This window comes from Thunnus albacares, chromosome 9, assembly GCF_914725855.1.
Source record: "Thunnus albacares chromosome 9, fThuAlb1.1, whole genome shotgun sequence".
In the NCBI taxonomy this organism is placed as follows: Eukaryota; Metazoa; Chordata; class Actinopteri; order Scombriformes; family Scombridae; genus Thunnus; species Thunnus albacares.
The window spans coordinates 29,900,029-29,927,995 of NC_058114.1; the positions used below are offsets into that span (position 1 = coordinate 29,900,029).

The window sequence follows — 27,967 nt, forward strand, 5'->3', positions numbered from 1 at the left end:
AAATCTCCACCTCTTATGTGCTTGCTCTCATAGCTGGATCGATGAGTAAGGAAGCCAGTTTACAGTGAGCGTTGTGATACAGATTATCCAGGATGACCAATGGCAAATCTTTTCCAGCATAATAGCTGAAGACAAGGTTTTTGGGGGAACATTTAAAACAATACAGAAACAAAAAAGAACCAAGTTTAGTCTGATTAACTGCAAAACAAATAATATACATAGTTTCAGATATAAATGGCATTGCTACCCTGATATCTCAATGCAGCCTAGTTGATATTCTGAGTCATTCCTTTCTGAGGTGGGGAGAGCACCACCAGAGGACGCTTATGTCATATAACCTTTCCATTGTCACCGACCAAACCAAATGCGTTTGTATTAACTGTTTTCTTTACAGTTTCGAGCACATGAAGGCATCATTTGAGGGCACGACTCACTTCTTACTTGCACTGCGCGTGTGCAGCAGCTTTCCGGCTGTGACGAGTTGTCCGCTCCTTCTCCTTTTTGCAGACCGTGTCTTAGTGGGTGGCGACCAGCGTGCAGCGGTGATGTCAACAACATCGGTCAGTGTGTCAGCCCGTTTACGAAGCTACTACTTCTGCTTTTCGCCGCACCTCATACTGACAGACTGCAGTTTATTCCTTCAACTCTGTATTTTGTCACCAGGCATTCAGGGTTTAAGGTTCAAGAACATAAGTAACTCGTAGCGGTGGCTCATGTGTAAAGCTAGCGCTAGCATGCTAGCCGAGAGAGGAAAATGAGAGTGTTTGTAATATTGAGCTCACAGCAAACACAGTGCCGGGCAAAGCGAGACCAAATATATGTGTCTGCGAAGGTATGTGAGTGTGTTTTATTTTGGATGAGGGTTAATTATGAATAAATGAAACTTCTTCTTCAAATGGAAAGAAGCTGGTTGTTTTTGGTGATGTTATCAGTTGTGTTTTCTCCTGGAAGCTAAGGGAGTCTTCCGCCACTACCGAAGTTCGTATAGGCTCTTTAATAATAAGGATGGTAATATGTTTAATCATAGTCTTGGTCGCACAGCAGTTGCTCTACGTTTCTTAAATTTTTCATTGATTCTCCTAAAATGAGAAAAACAGCGCCCCTCTGGGTTGAAACGGCTGGTAAACGTAAGTCAGTCTGTGTGGTGAAGAAAGGTATTGCACTCTTGACAGCAGTCGACATCATGTTAAGTCATTGAGGGTATCTAGGTGAGGTTAGCATCCGCGTCCTATAATTAAAAAAGAGTAAAGCATATGTGGCTTGTTGTATTCTGTCATATTTGATAGTAAAGCAATGTCAGCTGGCATATTTGCCACAATTTAAGCCTTTTGCCATTTCTTATAGGCCCTGTTTCACTTGACTATACTTGACTAACTCAGTTGTTTTCACACAGCAGCCATTAGTTATCTGGTAGTGTTCTTCTAGAGCTGCTTTACAATTTTACAGGCTGAGCTTTTTGTCTTTGTTTTAGAGAAGAGAATAAATCATGATCACCACAGAGGCTGCAAGAGAGTTCCAGGCCAAAGAGCGCAAACACAAAGAGCAGCTAAAGAGATGTTTATCATCTGCTTTGTCTGCAGACCTTAACAGGTAAGTTACATGACAGTATGCACTCAACTGATTAGGCCTGGGTTAAACGTTGACCCTTGTCTTCATGTATTTCCACCCAAGTCAAATCAGTACAAGGCTGTGACACAGAAAAACTCAGATTTTGTGAGCTTGTAAAAGTCAGTTGGCCTTTTCTTACTGCTGCTGCTTCTCTCTTTAAGGTACTTGAATAGTCTGCTATCACCCAGTCACTAATGGCTTACCAGTGTAAAGAACCTGCTGGTAGATCAAGTTTAATCATGATGATTATAGTCATAGAAAAACAAGTCTAACACTTATTTTCTGGCCCAACCTGCCAGGCAGGTTTATTGATTACAGGTTTGGTGTCACATTGAGATATGTCCAGCACACTTATGACTGAGTAAAAAGAAGCAGAAGTTTTTCTGTTATTCAGGGAAAATGTGTTTCTTTCTCTGTAGAAGAGGAACTGTGGAAAAAATAGATACATTGTTGCCTTTAAATTCTGTCCTGCTTTGTGTGCATATTGACTTATGACAAATGATCCAAGACGTGTAAACTGACAGTCATATGGACTTTGTACTGTAATGTTATGGGGATAGTTAGTGTGTGGTCACTGTATGTTTCACCTGTTTAACTCTTTAATGAGGAGCAGCTAAAGTAGACACGCAAATCTCACTTTACATACCTCACTTTGATTTATCAGAGAATCCCTGCACTCACATGCTGATGCGCAAATGTGTTATCATGATTACCAATTATCTTGTATAAAAACAGGCTGTATATTGCTTGTGCAGATCAGGAGATCACTTCCTTGTTCGTTCACAATTAGCAGATGGATTTAATAGTAGTTTAGCTGTAATCCTAAAGTCACATATCTACTATCACAAAATCCAATATATTTAGACAGCATTGACGCCAAGCCAAACAAAGAAATGCAAAACCAACCATGAAACCAAACAAAGCCAAGACCACCTGAAACTGTCTCAGTCTTCTTCCAAGACTCCGGTGTGGTTTATTTGTGGTGTGAAAGTGAAAACTATGAAAATAGATATGTGATTTTAGCAGGGCTTCAAATGCTTAACTACTGTTAAACTCATCATCTGACCCCGAGCTGTCAAGAAAGAGATCTTATAAGAAATGTAAGTAGTCTGTAACTGTAAGTAATCTGTATAAGCGACTGGTCCGTGTATATTTTATGCAAATCATTGTGTAACCATGGTGCAGTGGCTATTTGTCCATAATTATAATCAAACTTGAATTCAAATGACCTCTGATGCACCACAGGAATGTTGTGTACCCAGGCTGAGAAGTCCATTGTCCAAACAAAGTCTTTGCACTTTCTGGCAAGCAAGCCAGCAATAGAATGAAGAAATCATGGTTCCTGCTGCCTCTCTTGCTCTGATGAAAAAAAACGACAAAAAAACATAGATCATCCCAGATGCATTCTGGTCCTATACCTGACCACCTATATAAACCCTTAGGAGCCTTAAGTGTTGCTCTATTCTTCTTCAAATCTAAATAAACCAAACAAATAACTAACAAAAGAAAATTCTAAAAAAGTCTAGTATGAATTATGCAAATACCTTGAATAATCAGACACTCAACAAATACAAAAAACAACTAACTTGTAGGTATTTAAAGCACAGGGATGCAGGGATTTGCCCCAATCAATCATAAAGTCAAAAGAAGTTGAAACAGAGATGTGTTGAGCTTGTGTCACACTAGCAGTTTTAAAACATAGTTACCACATAGGAACTATCTCTTCCTATAATATTATTATTACTATCTCTATCTGTTAGTATGATTGGTCATAATCAGTTATTTCTTCATGACCTCTTTGTGACACCAGAGAAAATGAGTTGGTACAGAAGAAGCATGAAAGTGCAGCATAACCTGCTGTCAGACAGCAGAATAAGATTTCTCCACATAGCACTGATGATGCAGGATGACAACCACAAAAACCCCTTGATCCAGACAAAATGAACCATACAACAGCTGTGAAAGCGACCCACGTCTTGAGAGCCATAACAATTCACTAACTGCGGAAAAAAGGAGACAAAACAGTCGATGGAAATTTTGTGCAATGGAGAAAGTAAAATCCAGCTCTTTATCACAAAAGTAGTAGCCAGAGGTGGAGTTTTTCCTCAGATAGTAGGATCAGTCGATCTGGAATAGAAAACTTGGCATAGAGCAAAGTAGCAGTAAATTACTCTGATGACTGGAGGCCCACAGTGAACTAGCTCACGTGCTCTTTGAGCAGTTCATGGGGTTTGAGTCAACAGTGATGTGAGTCTCCTTGTTGCACGCGTGGCTCAACGATTTGGGCACTCAGAGGGTTTCAGAGATGGACACAGCACCAGCATTTGAACTCATACCAGCCAATTGGCCTTAAGCGGACTGATTTCTGGGTCACCCATATCAGTCATCGAGGCGCAAGCTAATGATGGTGAAGATGAAATGGACCGCCTCAGGACTGTGCTTGTCTTACTCTGAAGTGGGGAAAATAGGCCATCAGATTAATCTTTGAATTTCATAGATCTTTGAGGTCACTTGAGATGTTAACAAAGCCTCAGTTCATTGTTTATGTTCTTTGTTTACTACATTGATTGTGAAGTTCTTGCCACCTTGTCTCCACCCATAGTTTTGGTATTTTCTTTATAATCAGTAAGAAAAGCTGTTCACGTTCCCCCTGATAAAGTGTTGTGTTTTCCGTAATGTGTTTTCCCAGGTTGCTGCAGGAGGAGTTGGAGGCTGATGTGTGTCTATGTGCTGGCTCTGGCCAACTCCGAGCACACAGAGCTGTACTGTTGGCCAGAGCTCCTAGTGTCCTGCAGGGGCAGATGCACAAAGACCCCAACATCATCCATCTGCCTGACTATGAACTCTCTGGGCTGAAAGATTTCATCAGGTAGGCAGAAGGAACAAGTTATCTGTCATTTGATGGTCACAGCATATATTTTGGTTCTTGAGCTATGCGGTTTCTTTTTCTTGCTCCTCCACAAAGAACTTCTAATGTCTCTTATGAATACAAGCACCTCTTAATAGTGTCATTTGTAGTCTTAATGCCACATCTGCTTTTTTAGAAGAGGGCCACAAGAGACATCATTTATCTTTCTCTCCAAGAGTTGCAGTTTCAGTGACTCTCTGACAGAGGGCGCCAAGTGCTCCTCTTTAATCTGCAAGATGTGCTGCTGCATCGGCACTATGTTGGTTTCAAGGAGCATTGCAAATGCTGCAATGCTGTTAAATAATAAATTACACATCACACTCTCATGTTGGTGTTGAGACACAATTCCCAAATTGAGTGAGTGTTTATAATGAACTGCAGTAAGTTTCTAATGTAGCAGTTTGCCTACTTTTCATCAAGGCTTTGCAGTGTGGTCTCTTGGAGTGCACAAGTCTTTGATCCACTGATTTGTGTCTTTGTATCTTTGTCTCATTAGCAATTTATAATTAGGAGTAGAAGAAAGAGTTGTTCATGTTTTTGCTACATGACCATGGAGTCAAAGTTTGTTGAAAGGGGACCTATTATGCTTTTTCTTATTTTCTGTCATACATATAATGTTACAATGTTGGATGTCCATATTGAACGTGGCCAAAGTGCCAAATAATGAGGTAAACGTATGTAGACGTAATCTCTGTGAGCAAAAACTGGCTTCAGACTGCTCTGAACGCTCAGTTTCCAACTGTTTTTTCTACTTTCAGCCCGAGCTGACATCGGCTTGTGACGGATTTCTTTATATGGTCATCCGCTCCACACACAGCGTGCGAGTTCACTGCTGGTGTCCTGTCATCCCGGGGTCGGTAGAACATGTGCTCGGGATGAACAGAGATCTTCCCTTTGATGCCTCCTGGACAAAATTTATTTATTTATTTATTTATTCATTTTAAAATATTGCTTAGCAAATGACAAACTGAACCCAGTGCTGACTACAATAGAGTGCGTCTTCTCATGTTGTTACTATAGTTACTATCACTGGCTGGCTACTCAGCTGGAGACCTGAAATGTTCCTGCGGTACCGTCCATCTATCCTCTCAGTCACAAACAGCTTGCTGACAGGACCTCACAAATATGTTGCGCTGGTCAAACAAAACACAGCGCTACTCTGGCTGTGTGTGAGTATATTAGCTAAAGCATACGTTTAGACCATTTCAATATATTGTTGTGGTCTTTTTTGTCATAAACTAAGCCTTAAACACTTATCAAACATAGTTTATATGTGGACAGTAGTGATGCATGACTGCAGTTATATCTGCGGGCACCACGGTTAATCCGCAGGTCATAAAGAATTACATTCTGATTAAAGCTGGGGTGCGAGACTCTATCCCCCCTCTGGCAATGAGAGTAATTACAAAAACACTGTCGACATGTGCTGACGTTATAGGCTACGCTGTAGCCTCGCTACTGTTGCAGCTGTAAAATGGTGGATAAATTGCCACAAGGGTCACACAGCCCCCGCGAAATGACATGTTTCACTATCAGAATTTGATCCACTCAGTCCGATAACATTTGGAAAGACTAGAAGAGCCGCACGATTAAATTATTTAATCCCTGTTCAAGTTAGCAGAGGGCTAACCAGAAGTTAGCTTGCTTGGCTGGGGGATGTTTCTGGGTGTGCATTCAAACAGCCAGCACGGGAATGTCCCTCCCAACATGAGATTTAAAAACTCTGTATACTGTGAAATAAAGTGAGATTTATCTGGCCATGATAGGCTTAATCAGCATTGTATGAACACATTTGGCAAGGGCTTGAATGTAATGGACATTCATTTATATGTAAAAGTTCTGCACTGAAGGTTTAATAGCGGATGGGTCATGAGCGGTGAAATAATACATCATTAATGAGGAAAATATTAATTTCATTCTCTAAAATGTGAATGTAGCAGAGCAATGCTGCAGTCTGCTGCTGCTCTGCAGCAATAACGGTTATTTCTGCAGTTATACAAGAGAGATTGCTGGTAAAATTGTTGCGCTCAGCATGCTACAATCTTTCCAGGCTACATGGGTTATCAGGAGCAGAGACAGGACCGCAGCAGGCAGCATACATAGAGGGCTACATAAATATAAAAATGTATTGCAAAGACACAGTTCACACAGACACAGCAGATTTAGTGATTTGGGGGGGCCCAGGTAAACTCTGTCTTACTTTACAAAGTAAAGAAACAAGATTTTGATTTTGGGATGGTTTACATTCACAGTTAAAATTGTTTTTCAGGATGCTGGTGAAAACAGTTAGTCTGGAGCTCTGGTCATGCTGAGCCATGACTCCAGTCGAGCTGGAACGTTGTGAGTGTTTTTCCATTACGCAATACGGCAAAGTAAAATAAGTTGTTTACCTGTTGGAGGTGCTGACCATCTGTCATCAGACATCATCATCACTGTGGCTGTTTCTGCTTGTACTATTCCTCCCTGCACTATTTCTAACTGATGCACTGAACAAATAGCTCCAAATATCTCCATATGTTTTTGTGACGACTGTAGGGATGTCAACAGTTTACCGTTAATCGGTTAACTCCTGAGAATATTTTTGAACGGTCACGCATGTCGGTCTATAGGTTAATTTGCATACTAGGGTTGGGTGTTGAACTCATTAGAAGAGAGTGGGTTCATCGGGAGGTCTTAAAGAGACAGTAGCTGAGACAGCCTGTTTCAGACAGAGGCTGAACTGAGGGGCATAAAGAGCCAGAATAAGATAAATAAGGAGTTTTCTGAACTGTGAATCCTGCAAAGCTACTCTAGTGGAGTCCAGAAATAAAAATATAGAGCCGGAAATGAGCATAATAGGTCTCCTTTAAAGGTCATTTCACACATGGAAACTGTAAAATTGCAGAGTTCAGCTGTCCAGGAGAGGTAGAGGTTTTTGGCTTTCACAGTTTGATCGCCAACAATGAGATGTTGAACCACAGGGCATCACTTACTGTAGATGGTTTAGGCTTTTTTTATTACTCTTCATGGTGACAGCACTGCTGGAAAACAGCAGTACGTTGGCAAATTACATTAGTAACACTAGAACAAGAGTGACACTGCTGGGAGACTCTCCCCTGCTTCAACACTGCACAAGAGATGTCAGAATTCCCCATAACAACCAAAGACAATTTAGCATTAATAAAATAATCTCTTAAATATGACACCGTTTAGAATTAGATTGCTGTAAGCCCATTTTTTAAAATACTGTGAGCAAATGAGATATAAATGAAAAAATGCTGAGATTGAAACCATTATTATACCTGAGTTTTAGTCCTCTTTCAATATCTTGGTTTGAGGAATATAAACACGTTTTTCTACAAAGATTTCAACAAAATACACCAAACTTTTCGTTTCATCTGTGTTTGTCTTTGCCTTAATACAAGCAGCTCTACAAGACCTTCGCATAACTCCAATATTACTTTACGTCTCACCAATACCTGAAAAAACAAGCCCTCACCAATGCAGCCTCTTCCATTTTTTAGTTTTGGTCTGAATACTCAGTAAGAAGCTGACCATGCATTTGACGCCAACTTTTGATACTTGACAGTTTTCTGTATTCCAGTCAACTGGGCACAACTGCCTGGTAGGTGACAGAAGGGGTTGCATCTCCATGCTGTGCTGGGAGCATTTGGGGATCTTGCAGTAGGAGGAAGCTGTTTGGGGGGGTAAAGATGTTTGGGTTGCTCTGCTCACCTTTTTGTCACTGTGAGAATAAGCAGGGTGAGCAATTTGAAAACGGACACATGTATAGACAGTGAGGAACTGGAGGAACTAGCCAGAATGCTACAGCATGATTTTGAAGTAGGGAAGGTAAAAGTTGCCTATAATGCAGAATCATTCATAAGGTTGCCACCTCATAGGAAGTTGCCGTTTGGAAGGAAAAAAAAAAAGAAAATTCTGTGTAGTTGAAGTCACACAGTGCATCAAATGGGATTGTAATTTAAAGGTGTAAAAGGTCTAGTTTTCATTAACCTTTAAAATCTCTCCCCCGCAGGCGAGTGTACACAGCAGACCAGAGCATGCGCTCAGCTGAAATAATCCCACACACGGAGGGCTGTGAGCCAGAAAGTACGCCGTCTGCTCCCGACCCTACGCACCCTCATAGTTCCACTGACTCAGGTAAACAGATCAACACTCTATTCCACGGAGGGCTTATTCTAGGTTATGTGACCGTTCAGCTGCATGCCCCTCCCTCCCGCTTTCTTCACATCATGTTATCTCAGCCATAATCCACTTTTCCACTAATCGCATTTGGATCCCTGTTGTCGTTACTGCTAATTGCAGCACGGCCAGCGCTACGGATAATTCAAGATTTAGCTGTGCCTCAGAAAACTTTTTGTCAGAAATGTTGTCAGTATTTTCAGTGAAGTGGGTTTTAATGAGAGCTACTTCTGCTCGTTCACACACACAAATACCAGTGTATATGGCTTACACACACACACACACACACACAGCCTTTCTCGTCATCACCCTCTCCTTCCTGTCCTTTCTCATTATCCGAATCAACTTCTCCTCAGACGCTGTCGTTCTTGAGCCGGCGTCAGGCCTCGGAGCCGACTTACTGGATCTGTACCAGAGGGGTGAGCAGTGTGACATCACCATCCAAGTGGCGGAGCAGGTCTTCTCCTGCCACAGGTTAGAACTATTCACTGTTGCTCTCAGACATCCGTATAGAAACATCTGGAATACAAAAGCACAATCTCTTAAAAATGTCTTCAGGTGTGGTCAGATTATGTTTATTTCACTACATCTCAGTCACATTTACCAGATGTAACACACTGGAGGTCGCACATCTGCTGCTGACTCTGCCAGTGTGGAGAAGCAGTGGGTGGTCATTCAGTGATGCAGAGGTAGTAGTAGCCGGTAACCATGGAGACTGGTTTCTCCCGGCTTGTGCTCAGGGGAGCAGCCAGCCAGCGAGCGCTTGTCAGAGAGAAGAAGCTGGGCTATTTTTTGGTAGCTCTGCAGCAGTGATCTGTATGACGGCCCACTGTTAGCTGCTGCAGTTGCCTACCAGAGGCTGAGCCACGGCTTCTCCTGCCCCACGTCCAAACCCCCCCCCCCCCCACCCATTACTGTAGAAAAGACTGCCTCTCACTACTTTGAGTTGTTAATTTTTCTAAGCAAGAGGTATATCTGCTACACATCATGGAGAGTAGAACGGGACAATGAATCATTATGATACTTATCAATATATAAATATGATATGACAAAGATTTAATATCGTCTGTGATTTGGTTATCACAATATCAAGATATATCTCAGATTTAGCTTTTCTAAAGCACTGATGGTTATCCCCAAATTATATTGTTGTATATTGATATTGAGTGAGCTTGTCAACATTCTGAAGGCTAATTTGCCACCTGTATTCATCTATAAAGGATTTCTCAGTTGAAAATATACCGTGCAGTATCACAGTGTACACCACTGTTGTGGTCTAAAATTACATGTATTGCAATAAAGGATTTTATCCATATTGTCAATCCCTAGTGAAGTCACACAAAGGATTAGCAGTGTGAGGTAGGTCAGAGGAGAACGTGATCACAAGGTTGCAACAACAGAATGAACTGACTTCCATGATATGACGGCTCTGAAATGCTTTTAAAGGATAAGGCTAGCATTACTCTATCTCTTTTTTATTGTCAATAAACACCATGAAAAGACCAAAGTATAAATGCGTTAGTCTGTCTCTCAATACTCTCTGACTCTCTAACTCTGTGGCAACCAGCCCGTTGGTTCCTACTGAAGATGTAAATTTAAATTCATTTTATTGTATTTATAAATAACTGATGTGCTAAACCAGCTGGGCACTGTAGTTTTTCACAATCATTACACAAACAGGAGGAAATAGTGCATTTGTAAGGGACTATTTTCTGTCGCAAATCACTGCTCATTTGGCGTGGTAGTGAGCATTTACAGCAGCAGGATGGTGTATGTGCAATTGAGTCATAATAAACTTCAGTGTGTGTGTTCATGGTAATGAGCGGACATGTCACCCACTGCAACGCTCATTAATGTTATTTTAATAGTTTTTAGACAATAATGGAGCTCCATGGCACAGAGCAATGAGATATATCAGGGTTTGGATACATAGATAATACTTGATAGAAGGATCATTTCATTGCTGGTTTTGTTGACAATAAGATAAATAATAAAAATCACCAGTCTTATCCTTTTAATGTAGCTAATTATGTGCTGTAAACGCCTCATTGGCTGTATATTTCCCTTTCAATGACAGTACAGTCTAGAAACGTCAGAGAGAATAAACAGTCTCCAGAGACCACACAACACACAATAGAATTTTTTTAGTTCTCTTTCTTGTCACTTCAAAGCCACTTAAGTACACACAGGCCTGCCGGATGACATGTGAAATATTAAAATGGTGGGTGGATCTGACATGCAACTGCCTGCTTTATTGGGTTTCTAGGGCAATTCTGTGTGCGCGGTCTCAGTACTTCCGAGCCATGCTGAGCGGGAGTTGGATGGAGAGCTCCAGACAGTGCATCACTCTGCAAGGGTAAGACTGGTACATCAGCATCAGCAGGACACAGGGATCAATAATACACCTCCAGTCCTGGTCTAACAATTCTACACTTCGTTCTCGAACAATCAGCTGAATTTCTACATATACACCGCATTAATAATTCATGCCCTGCAACAGAGCTGGCTCTGTACAGTATGGGGTTTCACTCACAATGCCATGTTTTAACTCCACATACCCAGACACACACACACTGGCAGTGGCTTGCTCAGATTTCTATCAACTAAGGTTGCACTGCCTCCTCTGTGAGGCACACAAATGTCTTCTCATCCACTGCCTGCCTACTGAAAAGCCCCCCCCCCACCACCACCCAACTCCCCCACTACCACCCGCAGTCTCCTTTCAGAGCGGCAGAGGCAAATGAAGCCCATTTTTTCCTCCGGGGAAAGACATGTCACTCGCCTCACCATTACTGATCTGAGGGTAACGGGGGAAGACACGCCTGTCAGAATAGAGAGCGGCTGGGCTGACGTGCGGGGGAAACCTGTGAAGTGGCCCTCGGGCTGCAGTCACGTGGACCGAGTGCTGCATGATATGTGGATTTTGTTTACAGCATTCTTAGTTGTGTTTATGGAAAGATATGCAGTATTATTGACAGAAAAAATACATCTACTGTGTGCCTGAATTCACATAGGGAATATCAGGCTGTGGTTAACAGTTTTTAATGTCAATCTTTTCAGCTTAGGGCCAGAAGAGATGGAGATCCTGCTCCAGTTCATGTACGGGGCAATTGTAGATCTGCCCTCCGGAGCCAGCGCCAGGTACTATATGTGAACAGACTGTCCAAAATTAGAACACAAGCCCAGAAAACAAGCTGACCTGTATTTGGTGTCTTCTGTCCTTTAGTCAGGTGGTGCTGGCAGCAGACATGTTGGGTTTGGAGGGCCTGAAAGATGTAGTGCAGATGGTTCTGACTCGAGACTACTGCCGCTTCTTTCCCAAGGTCAGCTATACTGAAGAGAAACAAATGAATGCCTTAAAGGATGGGTTTCATAATCTTGTGTGTATGACATTAAGAGCAACCTGCCAAATTTAAGATGTGCAGCATTTTGATTCTTCAGAATATATATGTTGAATTTAGGATTATGATAAATATGAACATAATTTCAGGATGCACATATATTATCAGCATTATTCTTCCAGATTTGGAAACAAAATTTCAAGAAAATTGATTCACGTCAAACAGTGTGCCTGCCTTAACCCAAGCATAAATAAAATAAAACTTGATAATAACAGTGTGCCACCATGGCATGTAAACAAATTAAAAAGCTTTAACACCTATGTAAAAATGCAGTTGCATCATATTTGCAGGTGTGTTGGGCACTGAAATGTCTGTTGCTTGTAGTTGCAACTGAGTTTGTGAAGCCAGAAACCAGTTAAAGTATGCTTGAAATGAAGGCTGATGCGTCACCTGTCAATAGAGTGTTCAGTCGATATACATGGCATGCACTCTAAATATAAAGTGTCAATATTGTACCATTTTAAATGTTATTAATTCCAAATCATAATTAGGATTTTCAGCATAGTGCTCTCAGTGCAAGACATGTAGCAGTATGTGGAGTATCTGAGATTACAGCTGTCAACACCAAGAACAAATCCCTGTTATTCCTTTTGCTTTGCACTTTGTTCAGTGCCTGCATGCTCAGTGTCAATAATTCTGTAACAGCTCTCTGTTTACTTCCCATGTTACTATATGCCTGTTTCTACTGTATGTCACAGAGCCATTAGAGCATCACTGTCTAAAATAACTGTGTTTGCAGCCAATGGATGGGGTTCAGAGGACGGTTCTGGAGTGCCTGTCCCTCACACACGCCTTAGGCCTTCAAAACCTCCACATGCTGTGTAAGAGGTGAGTGTCAGGAGTAATTGTTCCGCATTTTAGATTTTTTGGAAATGTTTGTAATACAGTGTATGCATAAACATTTGGAAAAGCAATTACATTTTATTTCAGAGTCCCTTTATTTTTCTCAAGCTTGACAATAAATTTAAATGTGTTATTTGGAAAAGTGCACCAAAATTGGGGAAAATGCTCGTTTTGAGGTCATGTCACACAATGCAGACCTGTCGCCGTTCCTGCCATGGCAAGTTACATCAGCATCTTGTTGCTAGGTTACCAGCATCCAGCTGCATAATTCTGTATAAGTGACCATGGCAGATTACTGTATAAATGTAAAGAACACACATGCAATTTCAGGCAAAGTGTGTTTACATTCCTGTTAATTTTATTTTTTTTAAATTGTAAAAGCTAAATTTATGTGTTGAATTTAAACAATGCTGTTTGTCAGTGTTGTATTTTATAGACACTGCTGCATCAAGCTCAGAGAAGTTTGCTTTTGCACTCACTCATTAGTGTGCCCGTAACTTAATTTTTCACTTTGAGACTTCCTTTAGCTGATACTACTGCATGCTAACCGCTGTGTCGCACACTGCAGTGAGCAGGCAAGAAGTGTGTGAATGTAGGTCAGGGGGATAGGATGTGTTGAGCGAGACTGTGAGCTGGTTCTGATTTGAAGTGGTATGTGTGGGGGGTGGGGAGGGACGTGGCCTTGCCGTGTTGTCTCTGCTGAGTCTGATGAGTCACGCGAGTATGACGAGGAACCGAGCTGCGCTGCTCTGTGCAGCAGTGCGTTATTGACCTTCTCATCCTCACTCATTCTGCTGTTCCCTCAAGCAAAGCTCTGCCAGCCGCCGCTCAGAGCCTCAGGGTTTCTGTGCAGAGATGTAGAAAAAGCATTCATGGGTTCATCTGACTCTGACTGGGGGAAATATTGTGAAATTGCTCAGAATCCAAACTACCCTGTTTAAAAAAAAAAACCCCACAAAAGCAAGTAATCTAGTACAGTGACTAAACAACACGTGTATTTTCAGGTGGGTTGCTGAACATTTTGTGAAGACCTGGTGTGAGAGAAACTTTTCCCTCTTGCCCCCTGAGCTACACAGAGCCTGTCTAGCAGCTGTAACTGAAACCATGGTGAGTTCCTCCTTCCTAGAGTCATCAACTATGCCGTATTCATGTAATTGCACTAAATATCATCTAATCATTCTCCAGTGTTTTTCCACAGGAAGGAAATTTGAATGTGATCTAATCTAAGATGACCTTTATTAAATTCTCAGTTATTAAAGGCAAGCTAATTTAGGAATATGATGTCGCTGTAGACAGATGGGGAGTGATCCAGGCTTGTTATTGATAGCCGAATATGTCTTGCATCATTACAAAAGATGTGGTGTTCGTTCTATGAGTAGAGCAAGACAAATGCACCATTGTTCATGTTTGGCAAGTACTGAGATTCAGGTGCTGGCCAAGAATCATTACACAATCAGGGAATCCCTCTACTGATCAGTAGGTCCCTGGCAAGAATACCAGTGAGATTCTGTGTAGGATTGTGTTCATCTGATTTGATTTTGTGTTCTCAGCGAGAGAGTTTGTTTAGCTGATAAATGTTTTCATTCAGACTGTGCAGAACGCAGTAACCATGCTCTGTGGTACTGAGCAGTTGATTGGCAGTCTCCCAGAAGTCAAATGGGCTCAACAGGTGAGGAGTCTGGCAACAGAGCTGCAAGAGGAGAGCCTCAATGTCATTGTCCAAAACCTCCCCAGAGTCGTCCTAACTCAAGCCTTCCACGACCTTCGCAGGGTAAGGCAGAGAGGTAGATCACTCTCCTTTTTACTGTGAGGATGTTTGGAAAGGTTGTTTTCTTAGTGTTGGTCGGGTCATTACAGAGGGAAGAGTTTACCCGAGAGCCGACCTTGTTGAAGAAGCTGTGTTCAGCTGTCAGAGAAGGTGTGACTGTGGACAACTGCTGTGAACTCTTCGCTGCTGTGCACTATCTGTGTGGAGATGACGTGGAGGACGACTTTCCTCTGGAGCAGGGAGGGCAAAAACAAGAGGAGGTGAAATGAAGCAGATTCTTTTTACTCACCCTTTTGTCGCTCTCTTCAAGAATAGAACTTATTCTGTGACCATTAGGTTGTGTTCACACTCACTAATATGTGTAATGCGGTTAAAATTAAACTTGCTCATTTAGTTCAGTCCATTCAGAGAGCAGCTGCAGACCAAACTAATGCACCAAGACTACCTGAACACATGGGGATTTGTCCGCTTCTCAGCAAGATGTAGTTTTACAAAAAAAAAAAATCACTTATGGTCCACTTACTAGCTTCTTTCGGACTTATCTCATGGTCCTTCTCAGTGGATGGAGTTTGGAGTATAAAACATCATTTAAAAACTCTAATTTTAATCAGTGGTGTGATTCCCTGAGAAACTAACTCCTAACGTCTAACTATCTAACTCCATCCATTGAGGAAGAATGTGAGATGCAGTTGAAAGCTACAAAAAAACTAGTAAGTGAACCTTGAGTTATGATTTTGTTTTCTGTCTGCCTGTTGCTATTTATGACAGATAAAGCCCTGTTCATTTTTGATTAATGCTCATATGCAGGTATTTATGTGTGAGCATTGTGAGTTTTATTTAGGAAGCTTTATTTGTCTGGAGAAGAGAAACAAAACTTCCAAACACAGTACAGCACAGTCTGACCAGCTGTCAGAGACCAGAATAATGCTTTTGACTTGAGTTCACAACCCTTCATTCATTTGTCTTGTGTTTGAAATGTTTGCTCTCTGTCAGATTGCCTCTTTCTTGAAACTAGTTACCTGACAATCTTTACTAACAACCATTTTATGTCTTCATGTGCTTTACTTCATTCTGGATGCAGGTTAGTATACAGCTTTGGAAGAGCAAACTCCACATTTACTTGGCTTTCCAGACCAAACGAGGACCTTTGGGGTCACTTGTGTTTAGGGTTTATCTGAATGGGTTAGCATGGGTTGTCCAATTTGGCTTTGCAACCCTGCTCCTAACCAGGGTGTGGTGCAGGTCTGATGCCGCTCAGCTTTGGTATGAAAGGGTGAACAAAGGTTTCTGAAATGACTATTGAGTGACTGTAGCATAGCTATAATCCTTCAATAGATATTAAGGGTGACTCTCAGCTATTAAATGTTTTCTGTGAGTTGTTGAGTTGAGCAAAGAGAAAAAAACCCTACAGTTTCACCTCATTGGCCACACTGTTAACCATGCTGACTTGAACTTAGTACAACTGTCACATAAGAAACAAAATAAAGAGTATTATTTTATATTCAGATAGAAAAAAATGCATTTGTATCTACTGTTATCAGTAGATACAAATGTAAAGATTTAGGATATTAGTGTTGGTTTAAAAAACAATATTAGTGTAAACCTCACTATATAAAACTCATCTCCTGTATATTAAATTGCCTCCTGCACTTCTCTAAATTTAACAACACGACATAATATAATAGAAAAGATGCAGCCACCCTGTGGCCAGTGAGTAACAAGAGCATCATAATTGTTCAGAACAAAAAACATTGACCTTTAATTATAACAAGTTAACTTTTAAATGTCAGATCACAGCGCCAGAATGCACAATTCCTTCAACTCTATTTTTTTTACTTCAAATATCATCTTAAAGGATAAGTTTGGTGATTTTCTATATTTTTCTTATCATAAAAAAACACAGTGAGCCACACAGTTGCACTGGGTGACACAGAAATTCATCATGATGAACATGAGCACAGTAGTTTGTACATGTACACTGTCCTGCTGTTGTAAATACTCACTAACACACCAAATCCACCTGTGAAAATAGTGCCTAACAAATGCACTATTTACTCCTGTTGGCGCAACTTCTGCTAAAACTACAGTGACCTGCTGTTTTAGGAAATAATTTAGCCTTTTCAAAAAAGTGAAAGTATATATTCATGGCCTGTTGTTGGTCTCAGCGCCAAGTCCAGGTTGGGGAAAAGTATTGAGAGACACACTCTTAGTTTTTGTCGTCACATAGGAATTGTTGACCATAACAAAAGTACAGCCTTGTCATTTCTAAATATAAACTGAGTTAACTGTGATTCTGAGTCGATGCATCAACAAGTATTGAAATTTTGGTTTGTGGTGGTCCAACATGTTGTAAAATTGTACCATTAAAATCTTAAATACACTGTCAGCTATGTTAAGGATTGGTAAAAATAATTTTATGTGTAATCAGTCAATAAAAGAACACAGAATAATAAAGTCTATTGTCAGAGGACGCAGGTTAAGCTCGTGAGATGACTTGCAGGGGAAAGTGACCTGGCTGCACAAGTTAAAGCGCATAACCCCAGTAAATACCGTACAGTATGGCAGAATGGATTAGGCTTCACTAATCTGCCTGTGTATCTGCTGGTGAAAGGGTGTGTGTGGTTAGTGCAGAGGAGGAGGTAGAGGTAGCTCCTCCCTACCTTCCAGCCCTGTTTTTATAATCAGGCGTGGAAACAGGAGTATGGGCATCAGCCGGTGACATCACTGCTTTTGCTCAAGGGAGCTCAAGTGGATTCTGCTACAGAGACAGAGGGGGAGGGAGGGGCAGAGTCAGGGGAGGGAGGGGTTTTTGTTGCCATGGTGAAAGGTTCTTCAAGCAGCTGCTGATTCGCTTGTGCCGTAGCGCACCCCTTTCCATTCTTCTCCTCTCCCTCACTCTCTCTCCTCTGTGTTACCGCCAGCCGTTCAGGCTAGAGATTTGTACGCTACGCGGGCGGCTGTGGACCTTCCTGCTTCAGACCTTTTACGCGGTCCGCCACACGCAGGGATGGGAGACCCTGTCGTCCAAACACAGAGAGAGGATACTGGCAGGTAAGGAAATAATCTGGCAGCTGTATCTCTGAGCTCTCTTTTTCCAGTCATACACAGGATATTCATGCTGCGGTGTGTGTGTGTGTGGATGTGTGTGTGTGTGTGTGTGTTTTTTTTTCTCCCTCTAACCCAGCCTAGTGCTGAAGCAGTGGCTCTGCATCATTAGAGATGAACCAAAGCCCTAGGAAAATATGGTGCTTGCTGATTTAACATTTAATGGCTTCTTTCTACACAGCTACCACATTTATTGTTTGGCCAGTGCTTCTGCTTCATTTCTGAGGTACCTCTTAAACTGTGTTGGATAGATGAGTGTATGCTAACATGGTAAATGCAGCAGACGCGCCATGCTTGTTTTTAAAGGGTGGGAGTGAAAGGCTGAAATTCTGTCTTTGTGAGTCTGCACATGATTAGACACATCCACAAATACAAATAATACGCTGCTTCTTCACTGTTGAGCTAGTTGTGTTGAAATGCACTGCATGAATAATTTATTTGACTGGTATCAGCGTGTGCCTATTACTGGTATATTTCTTGCCAGTGTAATTGGATTCCGGGTCTCAGATGCAAACATTATAAAGGCAGAAATTTCACAATGCTTGTTTTTTTTATTAAATAAGATAAATCTTTAGATTTTGAAATTGTTTGTATATGAAATAAAGAAACAGCTTCGCTTTGTTCACCAGACGTGGCCAACTGATCGATCCATTGATTTAATGTTTGTTTCCTCTTGGTCAAAGCGTCAACACTGGGTGTGGAAATGGGAATTTGTGAATGAAGAGAATGGCTGCTCTCGCTAACATAATGAAGGACCTAGGCAGCCTCCTGAAAGACATCAGTGCAACCCTTTTCATCTGTGTTATGCCTGTATTTGAATATTCTCTTTTGCAGGAAATACCAACTGGTTAACTGATGGTTTTTGCCTTCCTTTTATCCTGTTTTGACAGATGCTATTGATAAAGGGGACAGTCGAAGACTTGGTAAAAAGCCTGTATTCACTAGCTCACAGGTAATTTTACTATTCAACAGTGCATTAACATTTGTTCTTCTATTATAAGTTTTATTTCTGTTTCAGAAACAAGAAATCATTGAAGTTTTACTTGTTAATCAGATCTGTGACTTTAACTTGGCTGATGATGTGATCATATGAGCCTTTTTTAGCTCAGAGCAATCCATGTAAGTTTGTGTAATCCCTGGCAGTGATTATAGTCGCTGGCCATCGGAGGCCATATGTCATAAATGCCCCACCCTCATAGCAAAGAGATATAGTATGACATGAACAGCAGGGCCTCTCTAAACAGATGTATAGCTAAGATAAGCTTGGCTGAGGGGATCCAGGCAGGAGTGGTTTAGAGCAGTGAAGCTTCTACAGATTGCAGGAAATGGTTTTATGCAGTCAGAGCAGTCACTTTCTAGGCACTCAGTACTAATTCTCTGAACTTTCAAGAAGCAGTTTACAGATAAGGTAATTGTTATACCAACACTAAAAGACAATAAGGAATTACTGATTTGTTAAGTTAACTTGCAAAAGTTCACAAATTGATACATAAAGTAGAGCAAGAAAGAAGCACCAATGGGCTTCATCCCATTAACATCTGCTAAACAAAAAAGAAATAAACAAAAAAGAAAATAATCAGCAGGAGCTACAGTAGTGGGATTTTGATTGGCTGATAAGAACAGACTATGGAGTTCTTAACAGACTGCAGACCTTTAAGTTGATGTTACACACGGTAAGTATGCTCCAGTGTCTCGTACTCATCTGTCCTAATATTACTCAGTTTCGTATGACTGCCCTCTGGTTATTTGCTGATTAATCCAGTCTTACAGTTACATGAGTAATATGTTTGATTTTTTTCTTGCAGCAGAGGGCTGTGAAATGCCCTTCATCTGCACCTGAGAGTCCTCCTGTGCACAGGACCCAGAGGGTGTCCGACTACACTAGTTCTTCCTCCCGTAGCACTGCATCAGCCATGAAGTCTGATGGACTGGGGACAGCTAACAAACCAGGGGATGGTCACACATCCAAGGCAAAGAATGTAAAGAAACCAGGAGACCGGAGTATAGGAGCAAAAGGAAAAACAGCATCGTCTGGCGCACCAGTTGTCAACGGCACAGGAGCTGCAGGGGCCAGGCGGGATGCAGCCAGTGCCAATGGCCTCAGAAGCTCTCATGGGGCTAAAGAGCAAGACAAGAAGCCAAACCCAGGTGCGAGGCCTAAAACCTCTCCCCCAAGCTGCACATCTACAAGCCAGACAGCAGTAATGAAGGCTCAGAAGAGCTCAGCAGGAAAGGCTGACAGTACTGCTGGCACCACCCAAGCTCATCCCAGCGCTTCATCCACATCAGGCAGCGCCTCGCCAGAGAACGGTGCCAGCAGCCCTCGCAACGACACCCACTCCATCCCAGGTTTACACTTTTTATTGACTTCTTAATATTTAATCATTTTGACTGACAATTACAATGCAGGACATCACTGTAGCTAAAGTGAAGTGTTGCCAGTCAGCTTCAGGCATAATACTGTAGCGGAGATATGAAAGGACCTGCGGACCAATTAGTATGATGAATGTTGTGCTATGGCCAAGAGGGATTTTTGGGTAGTGTCATGTATGAATGTTGATTTATTGGGAAAACAAAGCGAATGAGGCTGTCCTTGGCAGCCTGCTGGTATCAGTGAACAGCCGAACAGCATAGGTCAAAGCCCTGTACAGCTGTCACACAGGGGGGTGTGACTGATCGCTTTGAGCCTTTGTGGCAAAAATGGTTTTAGGGAGGTGGGGTAATCCCGACTGATACCCATGTTCACTGCTAAAGTGGGCCTCAGCTGTCTGTCCTGCTGGTACAAAAGATATAGGAACAGAGCAAGAGGGTAGCCTGTGTCTCTGAACCCCACCCTAAAAGTGACTGGCTAAATGTCTGTGATGTGAGTTCATGCACTACCAGCGTAGCACGTTCACCGACCCCATGTATCCCTGCTACCCTTTTGGTTGATTGTTCTCAAAACTGTACGCCCTGACAAACTATTTGCAACAGCGCATGTGGTTTATGTTCTGTGTTTTAGGAGCAAAGCCCAAACACCAGGCTAAGGCAGCAAACAAATCCCCACTGACAAAACCTCCGAAATCCGATTCAACAAAGACCAGCAGGTGAGCTTTACTCTCGCACTCACAGTGCTCGTCAGTATGCTCTCATCTGTGCTTGTGTTTTCAATGAAATACTAGGCATAACGTCTAACAGCCCTAATTCATATCCTTGTCAGTTTCCCCTCATCAAGTCATCAAGTACAGTATATGCAGCAATAGAGTTCACGAGTGCCTCCAGAAAGCATTTCGGTTGTTCATAATTGTCTGTGTGCGAACCAAAATCTAGGAAAATCACTTTAAAGCTGCGGATTAACAACCTTCAGAAAATAAATAACCCATTTGAGATGTTTTATTCTCATTTCTGAGCCAAATGAACTCAGCTCTGCTCACTACTCAGACTCTGACTAGACTCTGCCAACTTTATATGCTGTTATGCTGTATCAGTGCTATATTGACAAGTGAGGGACAGCAGTGATTGAGAAACCCAAAAAGTGATTATAAGAATCCAGAAATTTCTGTCATCATGAGAAACTGATGAAATACAACATTTACAAATATTGAAAATCGTAAAAACATTAGTAAAGCATTCTAACAACTGTTTTTACAACACGCCATTCCATACAGCTGCAGGTTGAACTTGAATTTAGTCTGAACAAGTTTGAATCTCAGTAGCATCCTCACTACATTTTCAACATGAAGGCCAAGTTGCAATATAAGCTGAATGCCAATATACCCAACATCATTAGAGAACAAATATACACATCTTTACACGTTCATTAATGTGAGTGTAGGAAAAACGAGGCAGATGTTGCAGCACAGTATCACCTGGTTGTTTTTTGGACCCCATGTAGCTGTCAGGGGGATGAAAGCAGCTGTGGAGCATTTTCTGACAAGCCTCTTATCTGTCCTTCAAAGATGTTAAAAATATCCGTTTCACAATCAGCATCATCCAAACTCCATCTGTTCTTGGAGCACATTAATATTGAATAATCCCATGGAAAGCTTCCATGTAGCCAATATATAGTTGATAGCCTAATAAAACATATTATATATGAGCCTTATTGCATACCAGATTGACATCTTTTGCAAAGAAAAAGATGGCAACGTTAACAGTTCATCCATGCAGTATCCAAATTTTATTTTTCTGGATGTACTCCAGTCTTCTGGAGGATAATTTTCTTTTCTTCAGTAGTTAACACTGAACTCCCTGCTAAACTAAAATTGCATCAATGTAGGTGATGAGACCAATCATTTGTACATTATGTACTTTTTAAACGTGGTCTGTAATATTATTAACGATGATGTCCATCTAAGGTCAACTCTGTAAACCTGCACTGGGTAAACTTATTCTGGGATGTAAACCAATGAAGAGATTTCAAATTCCATCAACCTTTGGCACACAGTGAATCTCAGACTGTAAAAATGTACTTTCTGTTAGAGTTTGTTAAAAACCTGGGCAGAACATCCTTCACAAGGTCACAAGTATCAACTTGAAATTCTTTGCATTGATAATCAGCTCATGTCTCAGAGGCTTGCCCTTGACAAAATGGGAGAAAAAAACTTTGCTGCCCCCCGCTGGTGTTAAATATGAATTCATGATTTACTTTCCCTGCATCTCAGCTCATAAATATTTTTATGATGATGTTAGTCAGAGGTATTAATTGAAGAGGATGTTGTGGTAAAACATCTGTGGTCATTTTGTTTTATGGTTTTGCCTTTTTGTTATCACAGTCCTACCAATAAGTCAAGTGTGAGAGAAAGTGGCAAAGTCAAGAGTGCAGCAGAGAAAGCATCAACTGCAGCAACAGCAGCAAGAGCAGACACTAAGGGAAGAGGTACACCAGACAGCCATGGTAAGATGTTCAAAGTCTGCTTAATTCAAATGTATGTTCCTACACTGGCGAAGTATTTATGTCCTGCTCACATTGTTTTTTTTTCTGATTTAGTCTCCAAGCATGGATCCTCCATGAAAAAGCCTGCTTCCCCCAAGAAAGACGACAGCAAAGATGGGTCGAAATCCTCAGCACCAGACAAAGCAGCCAGTGAAGCTCCTAAGAAGAAGATCACAAAACCCACTTCAGCAACTGGAGCCTCAGCTAAATCAAGTACTAAACCAGCAAAAGCCTCTTCAGCCCTCTCCAAGCAGTCTTCTGTAATATCTGCCAAGTCGGGACCAAAGCCGAAAAGTACTACTGAATTGTCTACGGAGAAAGCTTCACCAAAATCTGTAGGAACTTCCAAAACCTCAGCTGCCACAGCCTCCAAGAAGGCAGGAGCTAAAGGAAAAGAGGCAGCGACTGGTAAAACTGAACTCGCTCCAACTGAAAACACTGGTGATGTTGCAGAGCACAAAGCTAGTACAGAGTTAGCGCCCTCTGACCAGCCTGCAGCACACAGTACACAGCCACCAAGCCACGACGGAGGGGATTCACTTAGCCTCTCAGTAGAATCAAGCCCTAAGCAGAGTCTTCAGAAAACTGAAATACAGTCAGGAAACACTGATGAAGCGGAAGATGAGACCAGTGTTACACCAACAGCCAAGGACATCCCCCATGTCAGATTTGTTAATGCAGACGCTTGCAAACAGTCTGAAGGGAATAAAGGGAAGCAGTCTCCAAGCGGTGTCATCCCTGCTCACATCAGTGGAGGGCAAGTTCACGAGGTCAGGTCCCCGAATTCACCGAAGGATACTGAACGCCCCATAGACACCCCTTGCAGCATAGGAAGCACTGATACTCCTTTGGAGGACTCCTGGAGTGGCATCCACCATCAGGTCAGCCCAGAGTCTGAGACTGGCAGCACGCACACCACGTCCTCTGACGACATCAAGCCCCGCTCAGAGGACTACGACGCCGGAGGATCACAAGATGACGACTGCTCCAACGACAGAGGTGTGTCCAAATGCGGCACCATGCGCTGTCATGACTTCTTGGGTCGCAGTAGTAGTGATACAAGCACTCCAGAGGAGTTAAAGATGTACGAAGGCGGGGCCGGGTTGAGAGTGGAGGTGCGGCTGCGTGGGCGAGAGGCAGAGACCACCAGTGAGGAGGAGGGAGTAAGACAACGTCCCCGTTCGTGGTTGCAAAGAGATGAGGTTACTTTAGAGGAGGAGCACTCAGAAATCGAGGCCACTGTGACTGTAAAGAGCGTCCCCGACCACCAGCTCTTCTCCTCTGAGGAGGAAGAGGAAGACGACGATGAAGAGGAGACAGAAGATGAAAAGTCAGAAGTTGAAGTGGTCCCGGGTCAGGACCCACTGCCACCCACTGATCCCTCACCACACTTTCAGGGGATCGTCAACCTAGCTTTCGATGACGATGGTGCGGACCAGGATAACGAGCAGCCCGACTACCAGTCGACCTCTAACTTCCGGAGGTCAGTGTTGCTCTCTGTTGATGAGTGTGAGGAGTTGGGCTCAGAAGAGGGCGGCATCCAGACTCCACCTCAACAGGCCGATGACGCTGTGACCCCCTGTGATGTTTTTGAGTCTGATTCTACAGCTCCTCAGTCTAATTGTGCCCCTTCCAGTCACCAAAGGAATCACCTGCCCTCTCATATTGAAAACGCAGGTATGAAGCACAAAAAACACAACGAGGAACAGGAAGAAAAATCCTCTGTATTCCTTACAGAGATTCAGGAGCCTGTGCAGGAGGAGAGTAATCACATCCAGGTGGATGGAGTGAAGTCCAGCGGCCCTCTCCCAGACGCTGACATGAGAGACATCCCTCCGCAGGAACGGCCATGTCACCTGGATCTGCGACACACTGAACAATACAGCAATGGAGGGCTGCGAAAAAATCACACCCATCCCCCAGAAAGCAAGAAAGCTGATTTACATCTAGACTTAAATGAGCCTCAGCTGACAGGGGACTCTCCTGTACATGCTGCACAATCTCCAGCAGGTAATGTATGATCCTAGACCCCAAATCCAATCCCATCTTCTTTCCCCAAACTCCATCAGTGAAGGTACAGTTTATCCCTGCAAGATTTATTCTCCTTTGCTCTGACTCCTAGACCTTACCTACGTCCAGCATATAACTATCCCTCCTTCAGAAAAAGGATATTATCCAGCATACTAGTTTAGTAACTAGTTATAAATACAAGTTCAAATTCAAATTAAATCAGTAGTCATCATTTTCATAGCTAAAAGCTTGCTCTCATTTCCATGCATTGAATGTATATCTGTTGTAAATTTGAATTTGCAACATCAATATCCTTTTAAACAATCAAACAGTTAAACTGTACATTTTAATCAACTGAACTACCTTTAGGCAGAAGAGCATTTAAGCCTTGGTAACTCAGTTTACACAAAAAAAGGGGAAAGCAGAGTACATTTCACGAAGACTGATCATAGAATTGTATTTGTCAAAAAGAATCTGCCTTTTGACAAGGCCTGTGACATAGTTATACCAATGCACTTTTATGTACATAAAAATAAGATTTTTTGATTATTTTTGTCATTTATTTTATGCAGTGGAACAGCCTTTTTAAGCCATAGATAATTTGACATTGTTGAAGGTGCTATATATAGCACTTGAACATCAACATATGTTGCCAAATTGATTATGATTTGTTGGTATAATTACTTTGACAATTACACCATTGCTGGGATAATTCTATATCATTCTGCTGATAGTGATATTGATGAGGCTTGTGTTTCTTAAAATTAAGACTACATTTCCCATAAACACTATTGCATCTTATCTCAGAAGATGTTGCTACAGCGAGTCTCTTCTTTCTGTATCCATGTGTGTTGCATTTTCTTTTGCTTTATTGAAAAGGATAAATATGTTCAGCTTTTCATTCACTACACCATTGACATTTTAAGAAACACAAACGTCCGGCTCCATAAGCTACAAACAAATCTTGACCTTGTGGTACACAACGTCAAATACAGTGTAGTGTCACTAGATGGGGCTGGGCCTCTCTGTGATGGTCTTTTTGTTTACAGTAATTGTACCAACATGTCAAAATTCATTTTGAAAGATTAGCTGATGCTGAAATGCTATATGTTGCCCCTTTAAAAATTGTGTTCAGGTAAATGACAAGCAAGTAATGATTTTTTTCAAATTTCTGTAGCGTGACTACCTGACATAAAGGACAAATACAAAATGTTTGTACAAAATAGACGACACTAAACTGCCACTGCTTCTCAGAAAAGTGTGTTGTGCTGGGAAACTTTTCCCTTGCATCTCCTGGCTGTTTATCTTTATTTCTATTGGAGAATGTACCTGTTCCTGAGTTTTTTATTTGTTTTTCTTTTTTTTGTTTGTTTGGGTTTTTTTTTGCACTGCACACATGCATGCTACTATTAAAATTAATTTGCCATTCCCTTACATCCACCCGTTATTTTTTTGTATTTTTTTTTTCCATTGCCTTCTGTCATGCCCAGTAGACTTGTGTCTAGATATGTAGATGTCCACCTTTTAAGAAAACTGTGTTTTGTTGTCTATAAGCTTTTGTTCAGTAGGTTTTGTGTAGTGTCAGTAGCCTCCTCTGTAAAGTATGTGATGTGTTTCTAGGGCAGCTGTCATGGTTCTGCCATGTCTCTCTTTTTTCACGATCATATTCAGAAAAAGAAATCCTGCTGCACCATTGCCGAGGATATATCCCCATGCAAACATGTCAATTATTTTGTTACTTCATCGTTTGCTGAAATTGTTAAAACTAGAAAAACACAAAGAATGTCAAAAGAAACTTGGTGGTGTGCCATTTTTGTGCTACTAAGTAAATCACTGTTGCTTGCATTTAGGTTTTTGTGACAGTACTGTTCATTAGGTCTGCTCGCTCAATGACCTGCACGTAATCCTCAAAACATATCACTGGTACTTACTGACAAATACAAAGTTTACTGGTGCTGGCAATGCATGGCTTACTTTGTTTGAACAGGTGGATAAAGAGATGCATTCAGAAAAACATCCTCTGTGCATTACCTTTAAGGCAACTGTCTACCCATGACATCCATCTTTCAAGTGATTGGTGACTCTGAAAGTGATTAATTTACTGTTATTAAATTAAACTGTACGAGCATAATGGACCATCAATCACCTCCTCCCCACTGTGCTGTCATCACCTGACTTCACTGTGGGGAAATGACGCAGTTGCATTAAGGGTAAAATTTCAGTAATCTGTTTTATTGTAGTGTCTCTGAAATGAAAAAAGAACTGTGGAGGAATGAATCATTTTGTCATTTTGCAGTATTGTCAATTGTTTTTAGGGGACAATGGTTGTGACAGATTGGATCAAACCTGCAAACATGACCGCCGACCATCCAAAGCCCTCTCTCCCATTTACGAGATGGATGTGGGAGAAACCTTTGAGCACTGTTCGGACAAGGACAGGAATATTAAACTGCAGGGAGAGGAAGACAAGCAGATAGGGGACAATGATAAAAGTAGTGAGTTTGCAGAGCGGGACTGGAGCCTGCTCAGGCAGCTCCTCTCCATGAGTCCAATCTGGGCGTCATAAACCCTGTGCCTGAGGAGCTCAACCTGGCCCAGTACCTTATCAAGCAGACACTGTCCCTGTCACGTGACTGCCTGGACTCGCAGGCCTTCTTGTCCCCAGAGAAGGAGACCTTCAAGCGATGGGCAGAGCTCATCTCGCCCATGGAGGACTCCTCCACCAGCATCACTGTGACCAGCTTCTCCCCAGAAGACGCTGCCTCTCCACAGGGAGAATGGACCATCGTGGAACTGGAAACGCATCACTGACTGCACAGAGGAGAGCCTGCCGGACAGTTGACACCTTCTCTATGAACTTTGAACATCTTTACATCAACTTTGTCTTAATTTATTATTATTTATAAGAAATTATTTCTCTGTCTTTATCTGGACACTGCAGAACTCTTTGCAGCAACTGATTTGCATTCCCCATTAACCCTCAGTGGTCTGTTTCTTGACACAAACAGACTGTTATGCATGCTGATATTTTTGTATGTTTGACTGTTTAATTGATGTTGCTTCAAAGTTCTAGAAAAGAATAAGATTATGAAAAAATACAGTCTTTCTCATGGCAGTCTTCTGATAATATGGTTGACTGGAGTTTCTTAAAGAAAAATAATACTGGCCTACTGGCTTGCATTTAATGTCATATTGAAAATAAAGGTTTGTGTTTCTGAAGAAAAGAA

General features: G+C 41.8%; 1 protein-coding gene across 1 annotated transcript; it reads left to right on the top strand.

Moving 5' to 3' along the window:
* Positions 1-566: 566 nt before the first annotated feature.
* On the top strand, positions 567-27,967 carry btbd8 (BTB domain containing 8). The gene is given in 20 exon segments (XM_044361464.1): positions 567-832; positions 1,472-1,590; positions 4,298-4,477; positions 8,532-8,656; positions 9,055-9,172; positions 10,965-11,054; positions 11,759-11,839; positions 11,925-12,021; positions 12,839-12,927; positions 13,947-14,049; positions 14,531-14,713; positions 14,800-14,970; positions 17,632-17,761; positions 18,706-18,767; positions 19,621-20,164; positions 20,817-20,901; positions 22,570-22,691; positions 22,785-24,740; positions 27,056-27,280; positions 27,283-27,967. Coding segments are annotated over 19 exon segments (4,734 nt in total). The 5' UTR covers positions 567-832; positions 1,472-1,486; the 3' UTR covers positions 27,552-27,967.